We start from the raw sequence: 19,649 nt of genomic DNA on the forward strand, positions 1-19,649 counted from the left end.
AACACAACTTTTTATTGCATGTTGTGGTTCCCCTTCTACCTTTCTCCCACCATTATCCCTCTTTAGGGATAGGAGTTTTTCATTTTCATCTGATCACCTGTTCATGCTATAAGTATTTAAATATACTCTGTGACAAAAGGACACTTGATTGATTGGCTACTTCAAGTGTTTCTCTACAAAGGAACTGCCTGAATAGACGCTACACACACATATTTACTAAAAATATCTACTAAAATAAGATGGTGTTTATCTTGTACTTTTCCAAAGATCTTTAATACTTCCTAATTCTCAGTGTTCTTAGTTTTAGAGATAACAAACAGGGTGCAAGGCCTCAAATGACCTAATATTAAAGAATGCTGTAAGTCTATTCATTTTGTAGTCTCTTTTATCATATAAGTTTCTTCCAATATACCTAAAAATCCAATATGAACATGCTTTCTTATATATTCAACATCTCATATGTACAAGATGTCTGGATGTAATCCTATGCCCATAGCCAAATTTACTGTTAACCATCCCAGAGTAGAATCTACATTTTATTACTTTTACAGTATAAGCTGTAATTAAATTTGCCTGAACAAAGGCGTATTTGTCTTAGACCAAAAACTATTTTTTGTTTTAGTTTGTGTCACCACTATAGTGCAAGGTATTTTTTGACTGAATTCAGTATATTCACGATTGATAAGCAATGGCAATCAGCAAACTGATTGTCACTAACTCTAGACTAGATAATAAACTAAATGCATACCAGAGACTTACTTAACTATATCATAAAAGCTCTTTTTAACAATTCCATCATTCAGATTCTCTCCAGAGACCTCCCTACCTTTCTGCTCTTTGGAAAGCTGTTCAGCTTGGTCCCAAATTTCGGTGGCATAGAGGAAGTTGGATGTAACCTGAACATAGCTGGCTGCCATGTGATGGATCCTCTGTGGAATGGTCACTGAAGAACCACTTGCTGAAGCACTACTGGCCCCAGAAGAATAATTTCCCGAATTGCCTGGTGACAGCTTTGGAGAAACAGGGGAAGGCATCCCAGCAGCTTTGCTACACACAGAGAAATAGGAAGTTTATTCATATGAATATGGTGAATGTGAGGAAATCGATGTACTACTGGCTCTTCCTACCTGAAGACTTTTAAAATTTAAAGATTCTTTTAAACTAGAAGAGTTTCGAGAGAAGTACAATTTCTTTTAAATAAATACTTAGCTCACTGAAGACCACTGCAAATTATCATTTTATCTAGACTCTTTCCTCAACACACTTTCCACCTATTCGGGCAAATAATTAGGTACTTTCCAACTGTTTCATAGAAAGCTGGGTGGATTAACAATTAACACACAAAAAAATGTGGTAGTAGATGGAAACATCTTATTTTGAACTCCATAATTTCTGGTACTTTCCTAGCTTAACCAACTTATTCAGAGATGACAAAGAAGAACAGCTTTCTCAATCAACTGCAATCATCTCAAGCTTCCTGTCAATTAAGCATTTCCTAGAAAACACATGTTGAAATCTGGCAGGTTCATTTCAGCAGTACTAAAATTTCTGAAAAGGCCCAAGACCATAAAAAAAGGAAAATCAAACAGTAGTTGAGGGGAGAAAAGCTATTTGTTAAGAATATTTTTATCTGCACATTTTGCACTTTAAATGTGGTTAAGAAAATACATAAAGGCAAAAGACAGACTGTCGATTAGCATAAACAAAATAATTGAACAAATAAACTTAGAAAAAAAAGATTTCATGGTGTTTTTCCTCCTTTTTGTGGGTGGGTGGGCTGGGAGTGATGTGGGAATGGAGGAGAAACCGTAATCATGTCACTGTTATTAAATTCGTGTCAAAACATGAGTAAAGATAAGCTCAAGGTGATAAAAACCAGGCTAGCCATAGAAATCAAACTGTGAGAAGGGTTGAGGTACTGTAAAAAACTTAGACTTCTGCAGGTGAACTGTCCCCTTTTTAATCTTTCTAAGATCATGTTCATGATATTTTCAACTTAAAAAAAAAAAAAGAAAAAATACTTTAAAAAATACATTATTAGACATGGCCTTAATTTTTTTTTAAAGTTGTCATCTTTCCATTTTTGGAAAGTGGCCAAACCCATTCCACTTTTACATAAAAATAAATAAACTTGTCATATAATATTTTATAGAATAAAATTTACCCACCTTCCCAAGCCTGGTGATGGTGCTTGAGAATTATTATAAGAATTCTGTGGAGAAAAGAGAATGTACTTAATAAAAAACAAAAACAAAACCCAAAAAAACACTACTTATGAAGTATTAAATATATTCAAAAGCATTGGGCCAGTACTGATCTTAAGAAAGTTTACAAACTTAAGAAACCAAAATGTGTGTGTGTGTGTGTAAATGTGCAACAGAAGGAAGTTATTTAGATGGGAGCTGGGGTGTTCTGGAAGACTGAAAGGGAGAGACAAAGAATGAGTAACATTCAGATGGATAAAGAACAGGGGAGAAGGCAAAGAGAGGGTAAGTCATACTATGTACAAAGGCTGCAGAAAAGAGAATGTATATGACCCATATAGTTTATCTACAGCAAAGGTTTAGAAAAGGAACGAGAGAATGACAGAGAGAGAGAGAGAGAGAGAGAAATCTTGAGGGCCTTGCAGGTCGGGGTAAGAATCTTTGACTTAACTTGACCCTGCAGGGAATGATAAGCTACGAAAGGGTTCCAAGTCATAATCAGGGCAGAATTTTAGGAAGACTTATGTAGTGCTATCATGAAAAAACATATGAAGGTATTTTAGGAAACTAAGAGAATAGTTTAAGGAAGGATGGTAGTGAAAACAAAAGACCATTTAAAAAGTATAAATTAGGTTTTGTGATAAAAATAGGCTACATCTACTAAAATATTATTAAGAGCTACTGAATATGGCTACACAGGTTCTACAATCAGATACGTGTGCAGTTTAAACATCAAACTATTTGAAAGTTGCCAAATAGTAGCTTCTCCCCTGCTCTGGTAGGGAAAACATGAGGGCACTTCTGGGGTGGAGATAGGAGACTTTATAAATTTTGTCCCCTGGGAAACAGATACTCCTCTTTTGCACACTTACCTTCAGGTGCTCTGTTAGTGTCTTTGAATACTTCAGAGCAGTTTCTTTCTTCAGTTTGAATAGCCTCAGGTACAGCAAAGACTGGCATCGCAGGCTAGCCAATGGAAAAGAGCAGCTTATTTACCAGGACAACAGACTCTGGCCACATCTGTATAGACAACCTTTGCATAGTGCCAGACTACATGATTGGCTCATGTGAGCAGACCATGGCATAAGAACAACAACACTAACTCTTAGGCAAAGCCAAAAGATGTGATCTTCTTATGGTACATACCCTAGGGAGAGGAAGGAAGGGGAAGAAACCTAGGACTAGCCTCCTGTTTGTTGACATTCAAAAATCAAAACCTTACCCACAGGACACCAACATGTTATTATAACATATGGACTAAAAAAAATCCCTGCGGGGAAATACCCTGGCAGCCCAGTGGTTAGGACTCAGTGCTTTCACAGCCACGGTCTGGGTTCAATCCCTGGTCAGGAAACTAAGATCACGCAGGCCACGTGGCATGGCAAAAAAAAAAAAAAATCACTTTGGGGCAGAATCTCTACATCAAATTACAATATAAATAATGTAAAATAGTAAATCTAGGAACTCAACTATGAATATCACAATTCTATACATCTTTATTGGAGTATAATTGCTTCATAATGCTGTTAGCTTCTGTCGTACAAAAAGTGAATCAGCCATATGCATACATATATTCTCCATATCCCCTCCCTCTTGAGCCTCCCTCCTACCCTCCCTATCCCACCCCTCTAGGTCATCGCAAAGCATCGAGCTGATCTCCCTGTGCTATGCTGCTGTTTCCCACTAGCTAAATATTTTATTCGGTAGTGTATATATGCCAATGTTACTCTCACTTTGCCTCAGCTTCCCCTCTCCCCCGCCCCATGTCCTCAAGTCCATTCTCTATGTCTGTCTCTTTATTCCTGCCCTGCCACTAGGCTCATCAGTACCATTTTTTTTTTAGATTCCATATATATGCATTAGCATACAGTATTTGTTTTTCTCTTTCTTACTTCACTCTGTATGACAGACTCTAGGTCCATCCACCTCACTACAAATAACTCAATTTCATTTATTTTTATGGTGGAGTAATATTCCATTGTATATATGTGCCACATCTTTTTTATCCATTCATCTGTCGATGGACATTTAGGTTCCTTCCATGTCCTGGCTATTGTAAATAGTGCTGCAATGAACATTGGGATACATGTCTCTTTTTGAATTATGCTTTCCTCAGGGTACATGCCTAGTGGTCGGATTGCTGGGTCATATGATAGTACTATTTTTAGTTTTTAAAGGAACCTCCATACTGTTCTCTATAGTGGCTGTATCAATTTACATTCCCACCACCAGTGCAGGAGGGTTCCCTCTTCACCACACCCTCTCCAGCATTTACTGCTTCTAGATTTTTTGACAATGGCCATTCTGACTCGTGAGAGGTGATACATCATTGTAGTTTTGTTTTGCATTTCTCTAATAATTAGTGATGTTGAGCATCTTCTTATGTGCCTCTTGGCCATCCATCTTCTTTGGTAAAATGTCTGTTTAGGTCTTCCGCCCATTTTTTAATTGGGTTGTTTCTACATTTTGAAGATTAATCCTTTGTCCGTTGTTTCATTTGCAAACATTTTCTCCCATTCTGAGGGTTGTCTTTTTGTCTTGTTTATGGTTTCCTTTGCTGTGCAAAAGCTTTTAAGTTTAATTAGGTCCCATTTGTTTATTTTTGTTTTTATTTTCATTACTATATGAGGTGGGTCAAAAAAGATCTTGCTGTGGTTTATGTCAAAGAGTGTTTTTTCCTATGTTTTCCTATAAGAGTTTTATAGTGTCTGGTCTTACATTTTGGTCTTTAATCCATCTGGAGTTTATTTTTGTGTATGGTGTTAGGGAGTGTTCTAGTTTCATCCTTTTACATGTAGCTGTCCAGTTTTCCCAGCACCACTTATTCAAGAGGCTGTCTTTTCTCCATTATATGTTCTTGCCTCCTTTGTTGTAAATTAGGTGACCATATGCACGTGGGTTTATCTCTGGGCTTTCTATCCTGTACCATTAATCTATACTTCTGTTTTTGTGCCAGTATCATACTGTCTTGATTACTGTAGCTTTATGGTATAGTTTAAAGTCGGGGAGCCCGATTCCTCCAACTCTGTTTTTCTTTCTCAAGATTGCTTTGGCTATTCAGGGTCTTTTGTGTTTCCATACGAATTGTAAGATTTTTTGTTTTAATTCTGTGAAGAATGCCATTGGTAGTTTGATAGGGATTGCACAGAATCTGTAGATTGCTTTGGGTAGTATAATCATTTTCACAATATTGATTCTTCCAATCCAAGAACATGGTATATTCCTGCATCTGTTTATGTCATCTTTGATTTCTTACATCAGTGTTTTACAGTTTTCGGAGTACAAATCTTTTGCCTCCTTAGCCAGGTTTATTCCTAGTTATTTTATTCTTTTTGTTGCAATGGTAAATGGGAGTGTTTCCTTAATTTCTCTGAGTTTTCGTTGTTGGTATATACGAATGCCAGAGATTTCTGTGCATTAATTTTGTATCCTGCAACCTTACCAAATTCATTGATTAGTTCTAGTAGTTTTCTGGTGGCATGGCATCTTTAGGATTTTCTATGTATAGTATCATGTATAGTATCTGCAAACAGAGACAGTTCTACTTCTTTTCCAATTTGTATTCCTTTTATTTTTCTTCTCTGGTTGCTGTGGCTAGGACTTCCAAAACTATGTTGAATAAGAGTAGCGAGAGTGGACATCCTTGTCTTCTTTCTGATCTTAGTGGAAATGCTTTCAGTTTTTCACCATTGAGTATGATGTTTGCTGTGCGTTTGTCGTATACAGCCTTTATTATGTTGAGGTAGGTTCCCTCTATGCCCACTTTCAGGGGAGTTTTTATCATAAATGGGTGTTGAATTTTGTTGAAAGCTTTTTCTGCATCTATTGAGATGATCATATGGTTTTTATTCTTCAGTTTGTTAATATGGTATATCACATTGATTGAGTATATTGAAGAATCCTTGCATTCCTGGGATACATCCCACTTGATCATGGTGTATGATCCTTTTAATATGTTGTTGGATTCTGTTTGCTAGTATTTTGTTCAGGGTTTTGTATCTATGTTCATCAGTGATATTGGTCTATAATTTTCTTTTCTTGTGATATCTTTTTCTGGTTTTGTTATCAGGGTGATGGTGGCTTCACAGAACGAATTTGGGAGTGTTTCTCCCTCTGCAATTTTTTATAAGAGTTTGAGAAGGATCGATGTTAGCTCTTCTCTAAATGTATGATAGAATTCACCTGTGAAGCCATCTGGTCCTGGACTTCTGTTTGTTGGAAGATTTTTAATTACAGTTTCAATTTCATTACTTGTGATAGGTCTGTTTATATTTTCTAATTCTTCCTAGTTCAGTCTTGGAAAATTGTACCTTTCCAAGAATTTGTCCATTTCTTTGTGGTTGTCCATTTTATTGGCATATTGTTTTCAGTAGTCTCTTATAATCCTTTGTATTTCTGCAGTGTCAGTTGTGACTTCTTTCTCATTTCTAATTTTATTGATTTGCATCCTCTCCCTTTTTTTCTTGATGAGTCTGGCTAAGGGTTTATCAATTTTGTTTATCTTCTCAAAGAACCAACTTTTAGTTTCTACTTGTTTGTTTGTTTATTTATGGGCTTCATTGGGTCTTTGTTGCTGTGTACAGGCTTTCTTTAGTTGTGGCGAGCGGGGGCTACTCTTTGTTGTGGTGTGTAGGCTTCTCATCATGGTGGCTTCTCCTGTTGCGGACCACGGGCTCTAGGTGCGCGGGCTCTGTAGTTGTAGCTCACAGGCTCTAGAGCATAGGCTCAGTGGCTCACAGGGCTTAGCTGCTCCGCGGCACGTGGGATCTTCCTGGACCAGGGATCGAACCCATGTCTCCTGCATTGGCAGGCAGATTCTCAATCACTGCGCCACCAGGGAAGTCCCCAACTTTTAGTTTTATTGATCTTTGCTACTGTTTTCTTTGTTTCTATTTCATTTATTTCTGCTCTGATCTTGATTTCTTTCCTTCTACTGACTTGGGGTTTTCTTTGTTGTTCTTTCTCCAGTTGCTTTAGATATAGAGTTAGATTGTTTGTTTGAAATTCTTCTTGTTACTTGAGGTGAGACAGAATTGCTATAAACTTCCCTCTTAGAACTGCTTTTGCTGAGTCCCATAGGTTTTGGGTTGTCACGTTTTCATTGTTATTTGTTCCCATGTATTGTTTTATTTCTTATTTGATTTCTTCAGTGATCTCTTGGTTACTGAGTAGCACACTGTTTACCCTCCAGCTATTAGTGTTTTTTACAGTTTTTTTCCTGTAACTGATTTCCAATCTCATAGCGTTTGTGGTCAGAAAAATGCTTGATATGATTTCAATTTTCTTAAATTTTCCAAGGCTTGATTTGTGACCCAAGATGTGATCTATCCTGGAGAATGTACCGTATCCACTTGAGAAGAAAGTGTATTCTGCCACTTTAGGGTGGAATGTTCTATAAACATCAACTAAACCTATCTGGGCTATTGTGTCATTTAAAGCTTGTGTTTCCTTATTTATCTTCTGTTTGGATGAGCTGTCCATTGGTGTAAGTGAGGTGTTAAAGTCCCCTACAATTATTGTGTTCCTGTTGATTTCCCCTTTCATAGTTGTTAGCATTTGCCTTATGTATTGAGGTGCTCCTATGTTGGGTACATAAACATTTATAATTGTTATATCTTCTTCCTGGATTGATCCCTTGATCTTCATGTAGTGTCCTTCCTTATCTCTTGTAACAATCTTTATTTTAAAGTCTATTTTATCTGATATGAGTATTGCTACTCCAGCTTTCTTTTGATTTCCATCTGCATGGATTATCTTTTTCCATCCCTTCACTTTGCCTGTATGTGTCCCTAGGTCTGAAGTGGGTCTCTTGTAGACAGCATACATATGGGTCTTGTTTTTGTATCCATTCAGCCAGTCTGTGTCTTTTGGTTGGGGCATTTAATCCATTTACATTCAAGGTTATTATTGATATGTATGTTCCTATTACCATTTTCTTAATTGTTTTGGGTTTGTTTTTGTGGGTTTTTTTCTTCTCTGTGTTTTCCACTTAGAGAAGTTCCTTTAGCATTTGTTGTAAAGCTGGTTTGGTGGTGCTGAATTCTCTTAGCTTTTGCTTGTCTGAAAAGCTTTTGATTTCTCTGTTGAATCTGAATGAGACCCTTGGTGGGTAGAGTAATCTTGGTTGTAAGTTATTCTCTTTCATCACTTAAGTATATCCTGCCACTCCCTTCTCCCCTGCAAAGTTTCTGCTGAAAACTCAGCTGATAACCTTATGGGGATTCCTTTGTATGTTATTTTTTGCTTTTCCCTTGCTGCTTCTAATATTTTTTCTTTGAATTTAATTTTTGTTAGTTTGATTAATACATGTCTTGGTGTTTTTCTCCTAGGGTTTTTATCCTGTATGGGACTCTCTGCGCTCCCTGGACTTGGGTGACTATTTCCTTTCCCATGTTAGGGAAGTTTTCCACTATAATCTCTTCAAATATTTTCTCAGATCCTTTCTTTTTCTCTTCTGCTTCTGGGATCCCTATAATTCAAATGTTGGTGCATTTAGTGTTGTCCCAGAGGTCTCTGAGATTGTCTTCAATTCTTTTCATTCTTTTTTCTTTATTCTGCTCCTTGGCAGTTACTTTCACCATTCTGTCTTCCAGCTCACTTATTTGTTCTTCTGCCTCAATTATTGTTACTGAATCGGTATTTTTCATTTCAGTTATTGTGTTGTTCATCTCTGTTTGTTTGTTCTTTAGGTCTTCTAGATCTTTGTTAAACATTTCTTGTATTTTCTCAATCTGTGCCTCCATTCTATTTCCGAGATTCTGGATCATCTTTACTATCATTACTCTGAATTCTTTTTCAGGTAGATTTCCTATTTCCTCTTCATTTATTTGGTTTTGTAGGTTTTTACCTTGCTCCTTCATCTATGACATATTTTTTTTGCTGTCTCTTTTTTTTTTCTTTTGATGGTTGGGACTGTTTTCCTGTCTACTGGTTGTTTGGCCTGAGGCTTCCAGCACTGGAGTTTGTAGGCTGTTGGGTAGAGCTGGGTCTTGGTGCCGAGATGAGGACCTTTGGGAGACCTCCCTCTGATGAATATTCCCTGGGGTCTGAGGTTCTCTGTTAGTCCAGTGGTTTGGACTCAGAGCTCCCACAGTAGGAGCTTTGGCCAAATCCCCAGCTCATGAACCAAGATCCCGCAAGCCATGCAGGGTGGCAAAAAAAAAAAAAAAAAGAAAAGAAAAAGAGAGCAGAGCAATAACAAAGAGTGAAAAATAAAATTAGACCAGGAAACTAACAGATATGTTAGAAAGAATATAAAAATAAAAATACAGATGAGGGCTTCCCTGGTGGTGCAGTGGTTGAGAATCCGCCTGCTGATGCAGGGGACACGGGTTCGTGCCCCGGTCCGGGAAGATCCCACATGCCGCGGAGCGGCTAGGCCCGTGAGCCATGGCCGCTGAGCCTGCGCGTCCGGAGCCTGTGCTCCACAACGGGAGAGGCCACAACAGTGAGAGGCCCACGTACCGCGAAGAAAAAAAAAAATACAGATGAAACAACAATCGGAAAGTAAAACAGCACCACAATAGTAAAAAAGGGGGAAAAGAAAAAGAGAAAAGGCCTTGGCTGTGTGGGTGGGGCTTAGGCAGGGGTGGGGTTTTTAGGCTGTGGGCAGGGCCTATGTTTAGGACCCACAGGGCTGGAAAAGTGTGTGTGGGCGGGGGTCGGACCTAGGCTCAACAAAACAGAAGGGGTCCAGGCGTGCCTCTGGTTTGCCCCGAGTGGGCGGGGCAAATGCCCTCCTCACCTCTCCTGCTCCTCAGGTCCTGGAGGATCCCTCCCACTTGCCTCTCCTGTTCTCCCCTGCCTCCCTCCTATGCTCCCAGGACCCACAGGGCCCGGGAGGGGGCTTTGGAGGGTCGGGGACCCAGCCTGGGAGCCCAGCAGGTTTCCTACGCTGAGTGGGCAGGGCAAAGCCCTCTGCACCTCTCCTGCTCCTCTGGTCCTGGAGGGTCCCCCCAACTGCCTCTCCTGTTCTCCCCCACCCTCCCTCCTATGCCCCCAGGACCAACACAGCCCGGAGCAGGCCTCTTAGGGCATAGGATCTGGCCTGAGAGCTGGGCAGGCTTCCCAGGCCAACAGGGCAGGGGAAACGCTAGGTGCACTCCCCACTGATCCGAGCCCCCGAGGGTCCCTCCAGGCGTGGGAACCCCTCCCCCATCCCAGCCACCCCTCAGCGGTGTGGTACTGTCCCGCCTCCACTTCTCCTCTCCCCTCAGTCCCCCCACGTCCTACCCGGTCGCTTGGGGGTTCCTCCCGTCTCCTTGGGCGTCAAAGTCTCCCGCCAGCGTCCGGCAGGCGCCCTAGTTGTGGGGAGACGCTAACTCTGCGTCTTCCCATGCCGCCATCTTGACTCCTGGCTCTGAATATTACAATTCTGATGTAACATATATAAACCCAACATGGCTCAAAGGCCCTGCATGATCATCACTGCCTACCTCTCCAGTTACTTTCACTTACTTCTCCCTGTCTTTTAGTTCCTTGACAGAAAGTTTCCAGTTTCTTTCCACTATCCAGCTGTGTACATGTTTTCTCTACCTAAGGATTAAGTATCCCTACATTTTACCGTTATAGTTACATAAACTTTTGCTTCAAATTACTTAATTCATATACTTGTGTGGTTATTTGATTAATTTCTGTTTTTTCACACTAGACACTAGACTCCATGACAAATAGGACCAGTCAGTTTTTCCCAAGGTTGCACTCCCAGTTGTTAAACATGTGCCAGGTAAAGTATATACCCACAACAAATAAACTATCTCTCTGGGAACAAGCAAACAAAGCATATTCTTTATCCTGAGCAAGCTAGATGTTTGCTCCCTAATGTAAGATATATGAATATGTAAACGGAGAGAGAGGCTACCAAAAGAAGAGCCTGGATTTTTTATAGTGTCCACCTTTACTTCAATACACAACAGAAGTCTGAGAGTAATAAAAATAAACTATAGTTTAAAAAAACAAAAACAAAAACCCAGAGCCTGAAAAAGTGACCACTTAAGACAACAGAAAGTTCTAACATCAGTCCCCCTCTACCATGGCTTTTCCCAAGAGGGCAATGGATCAGAGACTCACAGCAACTAAAATATTTCTGAAGGAATTCTGAGTTATTTTCTACTTTACCCATCAAGAACAGATTTATGACTGAGTTATGGAAGGAAGATTCAAGGATAACTTTCAGAAGAACATAGCACAATTCATTATGAAACTGCTTTGTCATCTAGCAGAGGCTAAAACACACGACACTTACCAAAGTACTGTGAGTCTTTTATCTGCAGCTGTAGCATCTGGTGCCAAGTAATTCTTTAGCTTCATGGTGTATCTGTGAGAAAATATAAGAAACAAATGACACAAAATATAATACTTCATCTGTCTTATGACCTCCTTAGTCCTCTAAACATTAGAATCAAACCTAAATAAAGGCAAAAATACCCACTAAAGCAGAGGTCCTCAACCCCTGGGCCACAGACCGGTACTGATCTGTGGCCTGTTAGGAACTGGGCAGCACAGCAGGAGGTGAGCAGTGGGCGAGCGAGCGAAGCTTCAACTGTATTTACAGCTGCTCCCCATAATTCGCATTACCTCCTGAGCTCCTCCTCCTGTCAGATCAGCATCGGCATTAGATTCTCATAGGAGCATGAACCCTACTGTGAACTATGCATATGCGGGATCTAGGTTGTGTGCTCCTTATGAGAATCTAATGCCTGATGATCTGAGGTGGAGCTGAGGCGGTGATGCTAGCACTGGGGAGTGGCTGCAAATACAGATTATCATTAGCAGAGAGGTTTGACTGCACAGAGACCATAATAAATCAGTTGCTTGCAGACTCATATCAAAACCCTACCAGTGAGTGGCAAGTGACAATTAAGCTGCATCTTACAGAGTAGACGGGACATAAGCAACACACTTTGGGTGTCACTGTCTCCCATCACCGCCAGATGGGACCATCTAGTTGCAGGAAAACAAGCTCAGGGCTCCCACTGATTCTGCATTATGATGAGTTCCATAATTATATCATTAAATATTACAATGTAATAATAATAGAAATAAAGTGCACAATAATGTAATGCGCTTGAATCGTCCCCAAACCATCTCCCACCGCCAGTCCGTGGAAAAATTGTCTTCCACGAAACCAGTCCTTGGTGCCAAAAAGGTTGGAGACTGATGCACTGAAGTGTCTAGTTTTCCTTATCCAAGGACAATAAAGGACTAAGGATCCTCTTTAGCTTTACTGTATATAACTATATTAGTCTTTTCCTAGAAGGACCAGAGAAATATTATTGCCAGTGATGTGGCAAGTCTTCCCACTTACTTGATGAGCTCCACTGTCTCTGAATACATAAGGAATGGGGATTTAGATTCCTGAGCATTTTTCTCTAATGCATTCCCACATTCAATGAAAGATACCACAGCATCAAGATAGTATACAGCTTTCTCAAACCTATCAGACTGAAGAAAGGAGAATAAAGGTAAATGAGAGCCACACTGATGTACTATGAGAACAAATGAAGATTTAAGTTAATCTGATTAAATATATAAATGTGAGGAGAATATTTACATACCAATGCATCTGCATTGTGTTTTAGCTTTTTTGCTTCTTGTAAATAATGGTCTGCTGAATAATTTCTGCAATGTAAATTTTTATTATAAGTAAAACGGTAAATATTTTCATGATACTAGTTCACTTTAGTCTCTAATATTCCTCAGTTTTCGTGTCCTCAAGTAAAGAAAATGAACTATTACTAAACATTCAATTCAGTTTTTTCTGATGAACATTTAAATTGGGTTAAGAGCATAAATCATTTTGGCCAACTTGGCAAATTTTCTACTAGGAAAACAGAAATCAAACTCCCTAGTATTAACTGCTAACTTACCCAAGTTGTTTGAAAGATTGAGAGTAAATAAAATGTGGGTAGGAAAAATAACCTTTTATCAAAATGGAGGGAAAAAAAGCAACATTGCTCTTACTTATTAAAGAAAGCCCTTATTTTAAACAGTAAAGTCAGCAGCAGTAAGATTCTACTGGAAGGTACATTATTCACATTCCCCATGAGAATCATGGAGTTAATAAGTTAAAGGAGCAATACTTGGACTAGTAGGTGCCTTTCAAATTAAAATCTGAATATTCTGTGATCACAACACAATCAATTCTTCTGGTCACTGACAGAAATTAAAATGAGTTTTTTATATGCTGACTGGAATGATTTCTTTTATGCATAAAGAATCATATTTATCTTACCTGTCGTCAAAGGCAAGCTTCGTTCTCCGGGGCTTAGAAGCATCAGGAGTTGGTGTAGATGGAGGACAGTTAGAAGAGCTATTTGGAGCCTTTTCCTGACCAAAAAAATATATGTAATTTTGTTGAAAATTGTGGGATTAAAATTAAAAGTATTTGAGTCAGTGGTTAAAAAGCAAAGAAAATTCCATTGCCTTTGGTAATTAATTTCCTTGTTATAAAATATTACAATTTCAGAAGGTAAATGTCCTTTTTATGGAATGAGCCCATTTTACATAACCAAAAATATTATTTATAATATCAGGGGTCTACTATGTGCCAGGCACTGACCCTGGCACTTGTAAAAACATAAGGAAGACACAAACCTATTATCAATATAGCAGTACTACTTAAGACAAAATTTACTGGTAATAAATGGTCGATGAAAACAACAATAATATCTAACATCTACTATGTGCCTACTACTTACTAGGCATTCAGTTAACCAAGTACTTAGCACAATGATTAATCCTTCAACAACCCTATGAAATAGGTACTGCTATTAGGATAGAATAAAAAGTAGTCTCAAGGAGGCTGAGTAACTTGTCCAAGTTCAAACAGCTTTTAAGCAGTATTCCTGGAAACTCGGCTTCCAGTTTCTCAGATTTCAACCAGAGCTCTCAGATTTCAAAAGCCTGGACAGGGACTCCCCTGGTGGTCCAGTGGCTAAGACTCCATCCTCCCAATGCAGGGGGCCCGGGTTTAATACCTGGTCAGGGAACTAAGATCCCACATACTGCAAATACTGACCCCGAGTGTTGCAACGAAGACCCAGCGCAGCCAAAAAAGGAGCCTGGACACTTTCTTAAATTTTATTCTGCCTCCTATCAACATGTCCATCCTGTCTCCTATCAACACAGACCTCTATGCAATGGCTATGACCCTGTCCTCCCAACTGCTTCCCCATCCAGCCCTATGACACAATAATATATATTTTATTACTTCTGCTTAAAATCTATTTTTAAAAAAACATGTAACCATTTTTTTTTCTTTTCTTGTAAAAGAGTCCTTCAGTTCCACCCATTACAGCTTCCTTCAAGAATGAAAATAAAAGCCCTGAGATTTGAGAAAATGCTAAGCTGTTTAGGCAGTCTGCATGTTTATGAAATGGCTTCCTAAATACTGTTGCAATCTAACATTACTTGGACAGCTTTCCCTCTGTGTTTTATAAACAGATCTACAAATGCCTAAGTTTATTGATGGAAAACTGAAGTTTCTGAAAATAAAAAAAGAAATTACTATGTGTGGTAAGAGATGCTAACTAGACTTACTGCGGTGATTGTTTTGCAATGTATACATATACATAATCACTATGTTGTACACCTGAAACTAATATAATGTTATATATCAACTATATCTCAATTAAAAAAAAACTGGAAGAACTTCTCTCAGTGAACAATAGGACAAACTGACAAAATATCAGTCAGCGTATAGAAGGTGTGAAAACATGATTAACCTAATTGAATTATATAGCTCCCTGTCCCCAATTCATGTGGAAGACACAGTCTTTTCAAACAAATATAGAACATTACAAAAATCTACTGTATACTATGCTCTTTTATAAAGCAACTCTTAACAAATATCAAAAGACTGCTACACGCAGATCACTTTCCAGCCCCACTGCAACTAAGGTAGAAGTATTAACCAAAAGACAACAAGAAAATCTCTACATTTGGAAAGTGAGTAACACACGTTTAAAAACTCTTGGATCAAAGATGAAATCAGAAAGGAAATTAAAAAACATTTTAAACTGAGTTATAAAAATACTGTATACCAAATCTTGAAGATGCAGGTAAAGTAGTATTTAGAGGAAAATATATAGTCTAACTGCTTATATTAGAATATTAGAGAAAAAGGACTGAAAATTAATTTTAAAAAACTTGAGCTAGGTATCCATCTTTAAAAGTTATTAAACAGAACAGCAAAACAAAAAGAAATTAAAAGGAAATTATAAAGCATGTAAGTTAATGAAACAGAAAAACAAAAATAAACTACAGCGAATAAAGACAAAGAAAGGTTGCTTTTTTGAAAAGACAAGTAAAAGTGATAAGCCTCTCATGAGACTGATCAAGGAAAAGAGAAAGATGGCTCAGAAAACTAATACTAAAAATAAAAGAGGATCATAAGTAGCAATATTATAGATATTAAAAACATAAGAGACTATAATTAACAAAATTTATGCCAGCATATTTCAAAAATTTGATATCATCAAATATCTAGAAAAACAAAATTAAGGGCCTCCCTGGTGGCGCAGTGGTTGAGAGTCCGCCTGCCGATGCAGGGGATACGGGTTCGTGCCCCGATCTGGGAGGATCCCATATGCCGCGGAGCGGCTGGGCCCGTGAGCCATGGCCGCTGGGCCTGCGCATCCGGAGCCTGTGCTCCGCAACGGGAGAGGCCACGACAGTGAGAGGCCCGCATACCGCAAAAAGAAAAAAAAAAAAAAAAAAAATTAAAATTATATGTAATTTTGGTTTTTCACGTTATCTAATTTTTCTTTAGTTGATATGAGAAAGAGCATATTTTCTAAGTTAATTATAGAATTTTCTTTAATAAACTCATATATAATTGCCTAAACTGGAAACTGCCAAGACTAACATTAACAATTTTAACAACTGTTAAGTGCCATAAGATCTTGAAATCAAAGGGGTCAGGGCCAATACATTTTATATTTTGTTGATAACAGCAAAGAACCAAATAACTACATTTGATCCAAATGTTTCCTCATTATCCAGAAAGTTAAACACTGGATAAAACACAAAACAAGTAAGATACAAATCCCTGCTTTCAAGAACCTAACCAATAAGGAAGAGACACAGAGAGTGTTACCTATGAGCTAACAGAAGCCAAATGAGCAGGTGAGCTCACTTAATGAGTGCATTTAAAGTGAGAGAGAGAGAGAGACAGAAAGACAGAGAGAGACAGAGAGAGACAGAGACAGAGACAGAGAGAGGGAGAAGAGATTTAAAGAAAGAAGCACACAGGCCTGAAATCCTACAGTTCCAGGATGGGAAATGGAGAAAGAGCCAGTCAGGAGGTAGACAGAGAACTGGGACAGTGAAAAAGGCCAAGAGGACAGGTTCCTCGAGGGCACTAGGACTAACTCTCTAAACTACTATGGAAGGGGGTCCAGCAGGAGAAAAAGTCTTCTGTATATCTTAACAGAGATGTTCACCATTTAAATTACCTCAAAATTTGAAAAATTTAATTACCACATTTAATAAGCACAACTGCCTTTAACAGTCAATTTTTTTCAACCCCCTTAGTCTCTGTTTATTTAAGTCACAAATAATTCAGTAAATTATATACTTAAAAATCTAGGTATTTTCTTAATTTTGTCAGGTAGTTTGCTCCTGATCAGAACACTTTAGAAAGCAATACAAATAACCTGGTAAACAAATTCAGGGTGAGAGCCTCAAGTATAGCCTTGAAAAAGCTTCTTTGATCTAATTACATACCCACAAACACTAACAGTATTCCCCTACATTATGATCATGCTCTAGAAATAATTCCAGTGGTAGCTCAGCTAAAGAAATTTTTTCTTCATGAAACCAAATGGTTGCTTTATCACTTTATAAATAGTATAACTTGCTTGTAAAATCTAATTCTAAAAAATCCAAAGTCCATTTAAAACCATAGATAAGAACCCAATCAGAACAACTGGAGCTATTTACAAATTTGATCATAATCAACTGTTTTTCCATAACCAACTTTTCCAATTATGGGTTTCTATGCTAACTAATATGCATATGGCCAGATGACTTCATTCCTTTCATGGTCTCAGATCACTGCACAAGTTTATTAACAAGATTATGACATTTTGAGAGTAAAAATGCACAGGTCTATAAAATAAAGACGTTTACAAAATTTTCAAAGCACAGTGTCACCTTGGAGAAGTCACATGGCAAGGAGATTTTTCTTCAAAAGGCTCGAGCCCCCAATGCCTTACCTTGACCTCCTTAGAGCTACTGGAAGTCTTCCCTTCAGTCCTCTTCTGCTTTGATGTGGAGGAACTGTTTTTGCTGCTGCTGCTGTTTTCCTTGTTGCTGTTATTACTTGACTTTAAGGAAGAAGACTGACTAATAGTCCTCTTCCGAGAGCCATGCTCTGTTTTTGGATCTTTTGAAGGAACAGGCCCAGCAGGAGAAGGCAACAAATCTTTTTCTTTAGCAGCACTCTGTTTAGATGACCTGCCAAACCAAACAAATGCCCTCATTTCTCCACACGGTCACACAGGAGTGATGGATTTTTTCCACTTGACTTTGCCTGCTTTCAAGACAAATTTGTTTTTCCCTATTTGATTACTAGAACACATGATTTCTGCAAAACAAAATAAAACTGTAAATTTCATGAGGGCAGACATCTTGTCTGGTGTTTCCCCCCATCATGGTTGTATACCCAGTGCCTAAACCTTGGCCTGCCACACAAGCATTCAATAAATAGTGGTTGAATAAATTAACAAAAAGATGAATGGTGAATGATGATATTAATGCTCGTAAGTCTCCTGCAAGTTATACCTAAGCTTGTCACAGAGCCTGAAAGTGGTAAAGCTTTACTTTAATTCTTATCCTATAAATACCTCCTATTCCACTAAAAAAAGGAGAGAGGAAGATGTGACCGAATCTTAATTGCTTTTCATCCCAATTAGCTAAAAGCAAAACCTCCCACTACTTGGTATATGACTGTGTATAGATGTGTATGGCATATACTCACTAAAAGGAACATTCTAAGAGCATGTTAGAAAGTACCCAATAGCAAATAACAGATTGACACACATGTAACATGTTTTGCAAACGTACTCTTTGTTGCTGGATGGTTTGTGGCCTGCCGAATTCTTGTCTTCCGTTTTGGGTTTCTTGCTCTCATTGGCTCTGTTATCATCTTCATTCTGCATGAAAAAAAGAAAAAAAGCAGCTAGGTTTGATTTCTATTCATCAAATTTCAGTTTCCAGTACTAGTTACCCTCAAACAGTTTATCTCTGATAAACTTCAGAAAGAAGATAAATGTGAAGTAAAAGAATTCATTTAAACGATGTTCAATAAATTAGGTTTTAAGTCTGAGAAAGAGCCTCCTATTTTAGATAAGAAGAGCTGAAATGCTGCAACAGTCTTTTAGTGGCACCTTTTCAGCCTAATGATTTGGGGAGGGCTGGGGATGAGATTATAATTCGGATATAATTCACATACCATAAAATTCCCTTTAAAAGTACACAATTCAATGGCTTTTAGCATATCCACAAAGTTGTACAACCATCACCACAATCAATTTTAGAATATTTTCATTATCTCAAAAAGCACCCTGTTCTCCACTGGCAGTCACTCCCCATTCCCTCCACCCTCAGATCCGGCAATCACTAATTTACACATTTTGTCTTTATGGATTTGCCTATTCTACACATTTCATAAAGTGTAATCATACAATATGTGTGGCCTTTGTGTCTGGCTCCCTTCACTTAGCATATTTTTAAGGTTCATCTATGTTGTAAGATTTGTCAATACTTTATTTCTTTTTATGGCTGAATATATGGTGGTATGGATATACCACATTTTATTTATCCATTCATCAACTGAGTTGTTTCTACTTTTCAAGTACAGGTTTTTGTATGGACATGTTTTCACTGTTCTTGGGTATACACCTATGAGTGCAATTGCTGGGTCATAAGGTAATACTACATATTTACTTTGTGAGGAACTGCTAAACTATGTTCCAAAGTGGCTACATCATTTTACATTCCCACCAGCACTACAGTTCTCCATATCTTCACCAATACTTGTTACTGTCCATCTTTTTGCTTATAGACAAGCCTAAAGATTTTTGAAAAACTTTTTTGCTGGGGCTTCCCTGGTGGTGCAGTGGTTGAGAGTCCACCTGCTGATGCAGGGGACACGGGTTCGTGCCCCGGTCCGGGAAGATCCCATATGCCGCAGAGCGGCTGGGCCCGTGAGCCAGGGCCGCTGGGTCTGCGTGTCCGGAGCCTGTGCTCTGCAACGGGAGAGGCTGCAACAGTGAGAGGCCCGCATACCGCCAAAAAAAAAAAAAAAAATTTTTTTTGCTGAAACAAAAGCTATGGGCGTGTCTATAATCCCCAAGCTACTTGCTTGATGAATTTAAGATTTCCTATTGACTTAAATATCAGGGCACGAATATTGCAAACTTTCTGCCATAACAAAAGAAT

At 38.5% G+C, this 19,649-nt stretch overlaps 1 protein-coding gene across 2 annotated transcripts in view; it reads right to left on the reverse strand.

Annotated features, from left to right (window-relative positions):
* AFF4 (ALF transcription elongation factor 4) overlaps positions 1–19,649 on the reverse strand; it is a 97,549-nt gene that overhangs the window by 7,720 nt on the left and 70,180 nt on the right. For both annotated transcript variants that reach the window (XM_060093352.1, XM_060093351.1), the window contains 9 exons: positions 18,273–18,361; positions 17,423–17,663; positions 13,438–13,532; positions 12,761–12,824; positions 12,511–12,647; positions 11,449–11,520; positions 3,077–3,170; positions 2,169–2,212; positions 827–1,047 (listed from right to left, as the gene is read on the reverse strand). In XM_060093352.1, coding sequence (XP_059949335.1) covers positions 827–1,047; positions 2,169–2,212; positions 3,077–3,170; positions 11,449–11,520; positions 12,511–12,647; positions 12,761–12,824; positions 13,438–13,532; positions 17,423–17,663; positions 18,273–18,361 — 1,057 coding nt within the window. The remainder of the gene's footprint in view (positions 1–826; positions 1,048–2,168; positions 2,213–3,076; positions 3,171–11,448; positions 11,521–12,510; positions 12,648–12,760; positions 12,825–13,437; positions 13,533–17,422; positions 17,664–18,272; positions 18,362–19,649) is intronic.

Source organism: Mesoplodon densirostris, chromosome 3 (genome assembly GCF_025265405.1).
Source record: "Mesoplodon densirostris isolate mMesDen1 chromosome 3, mMesDen1 primary haplotype, whole genome shotgun sequence".
NCBI classification, from domain to species: Eukaryota; Metazoa; Chordata; class Mammalia; order Artiodactyla; family Ziphiidae; genus Mesoplodon; species Mesoplodon densirostris.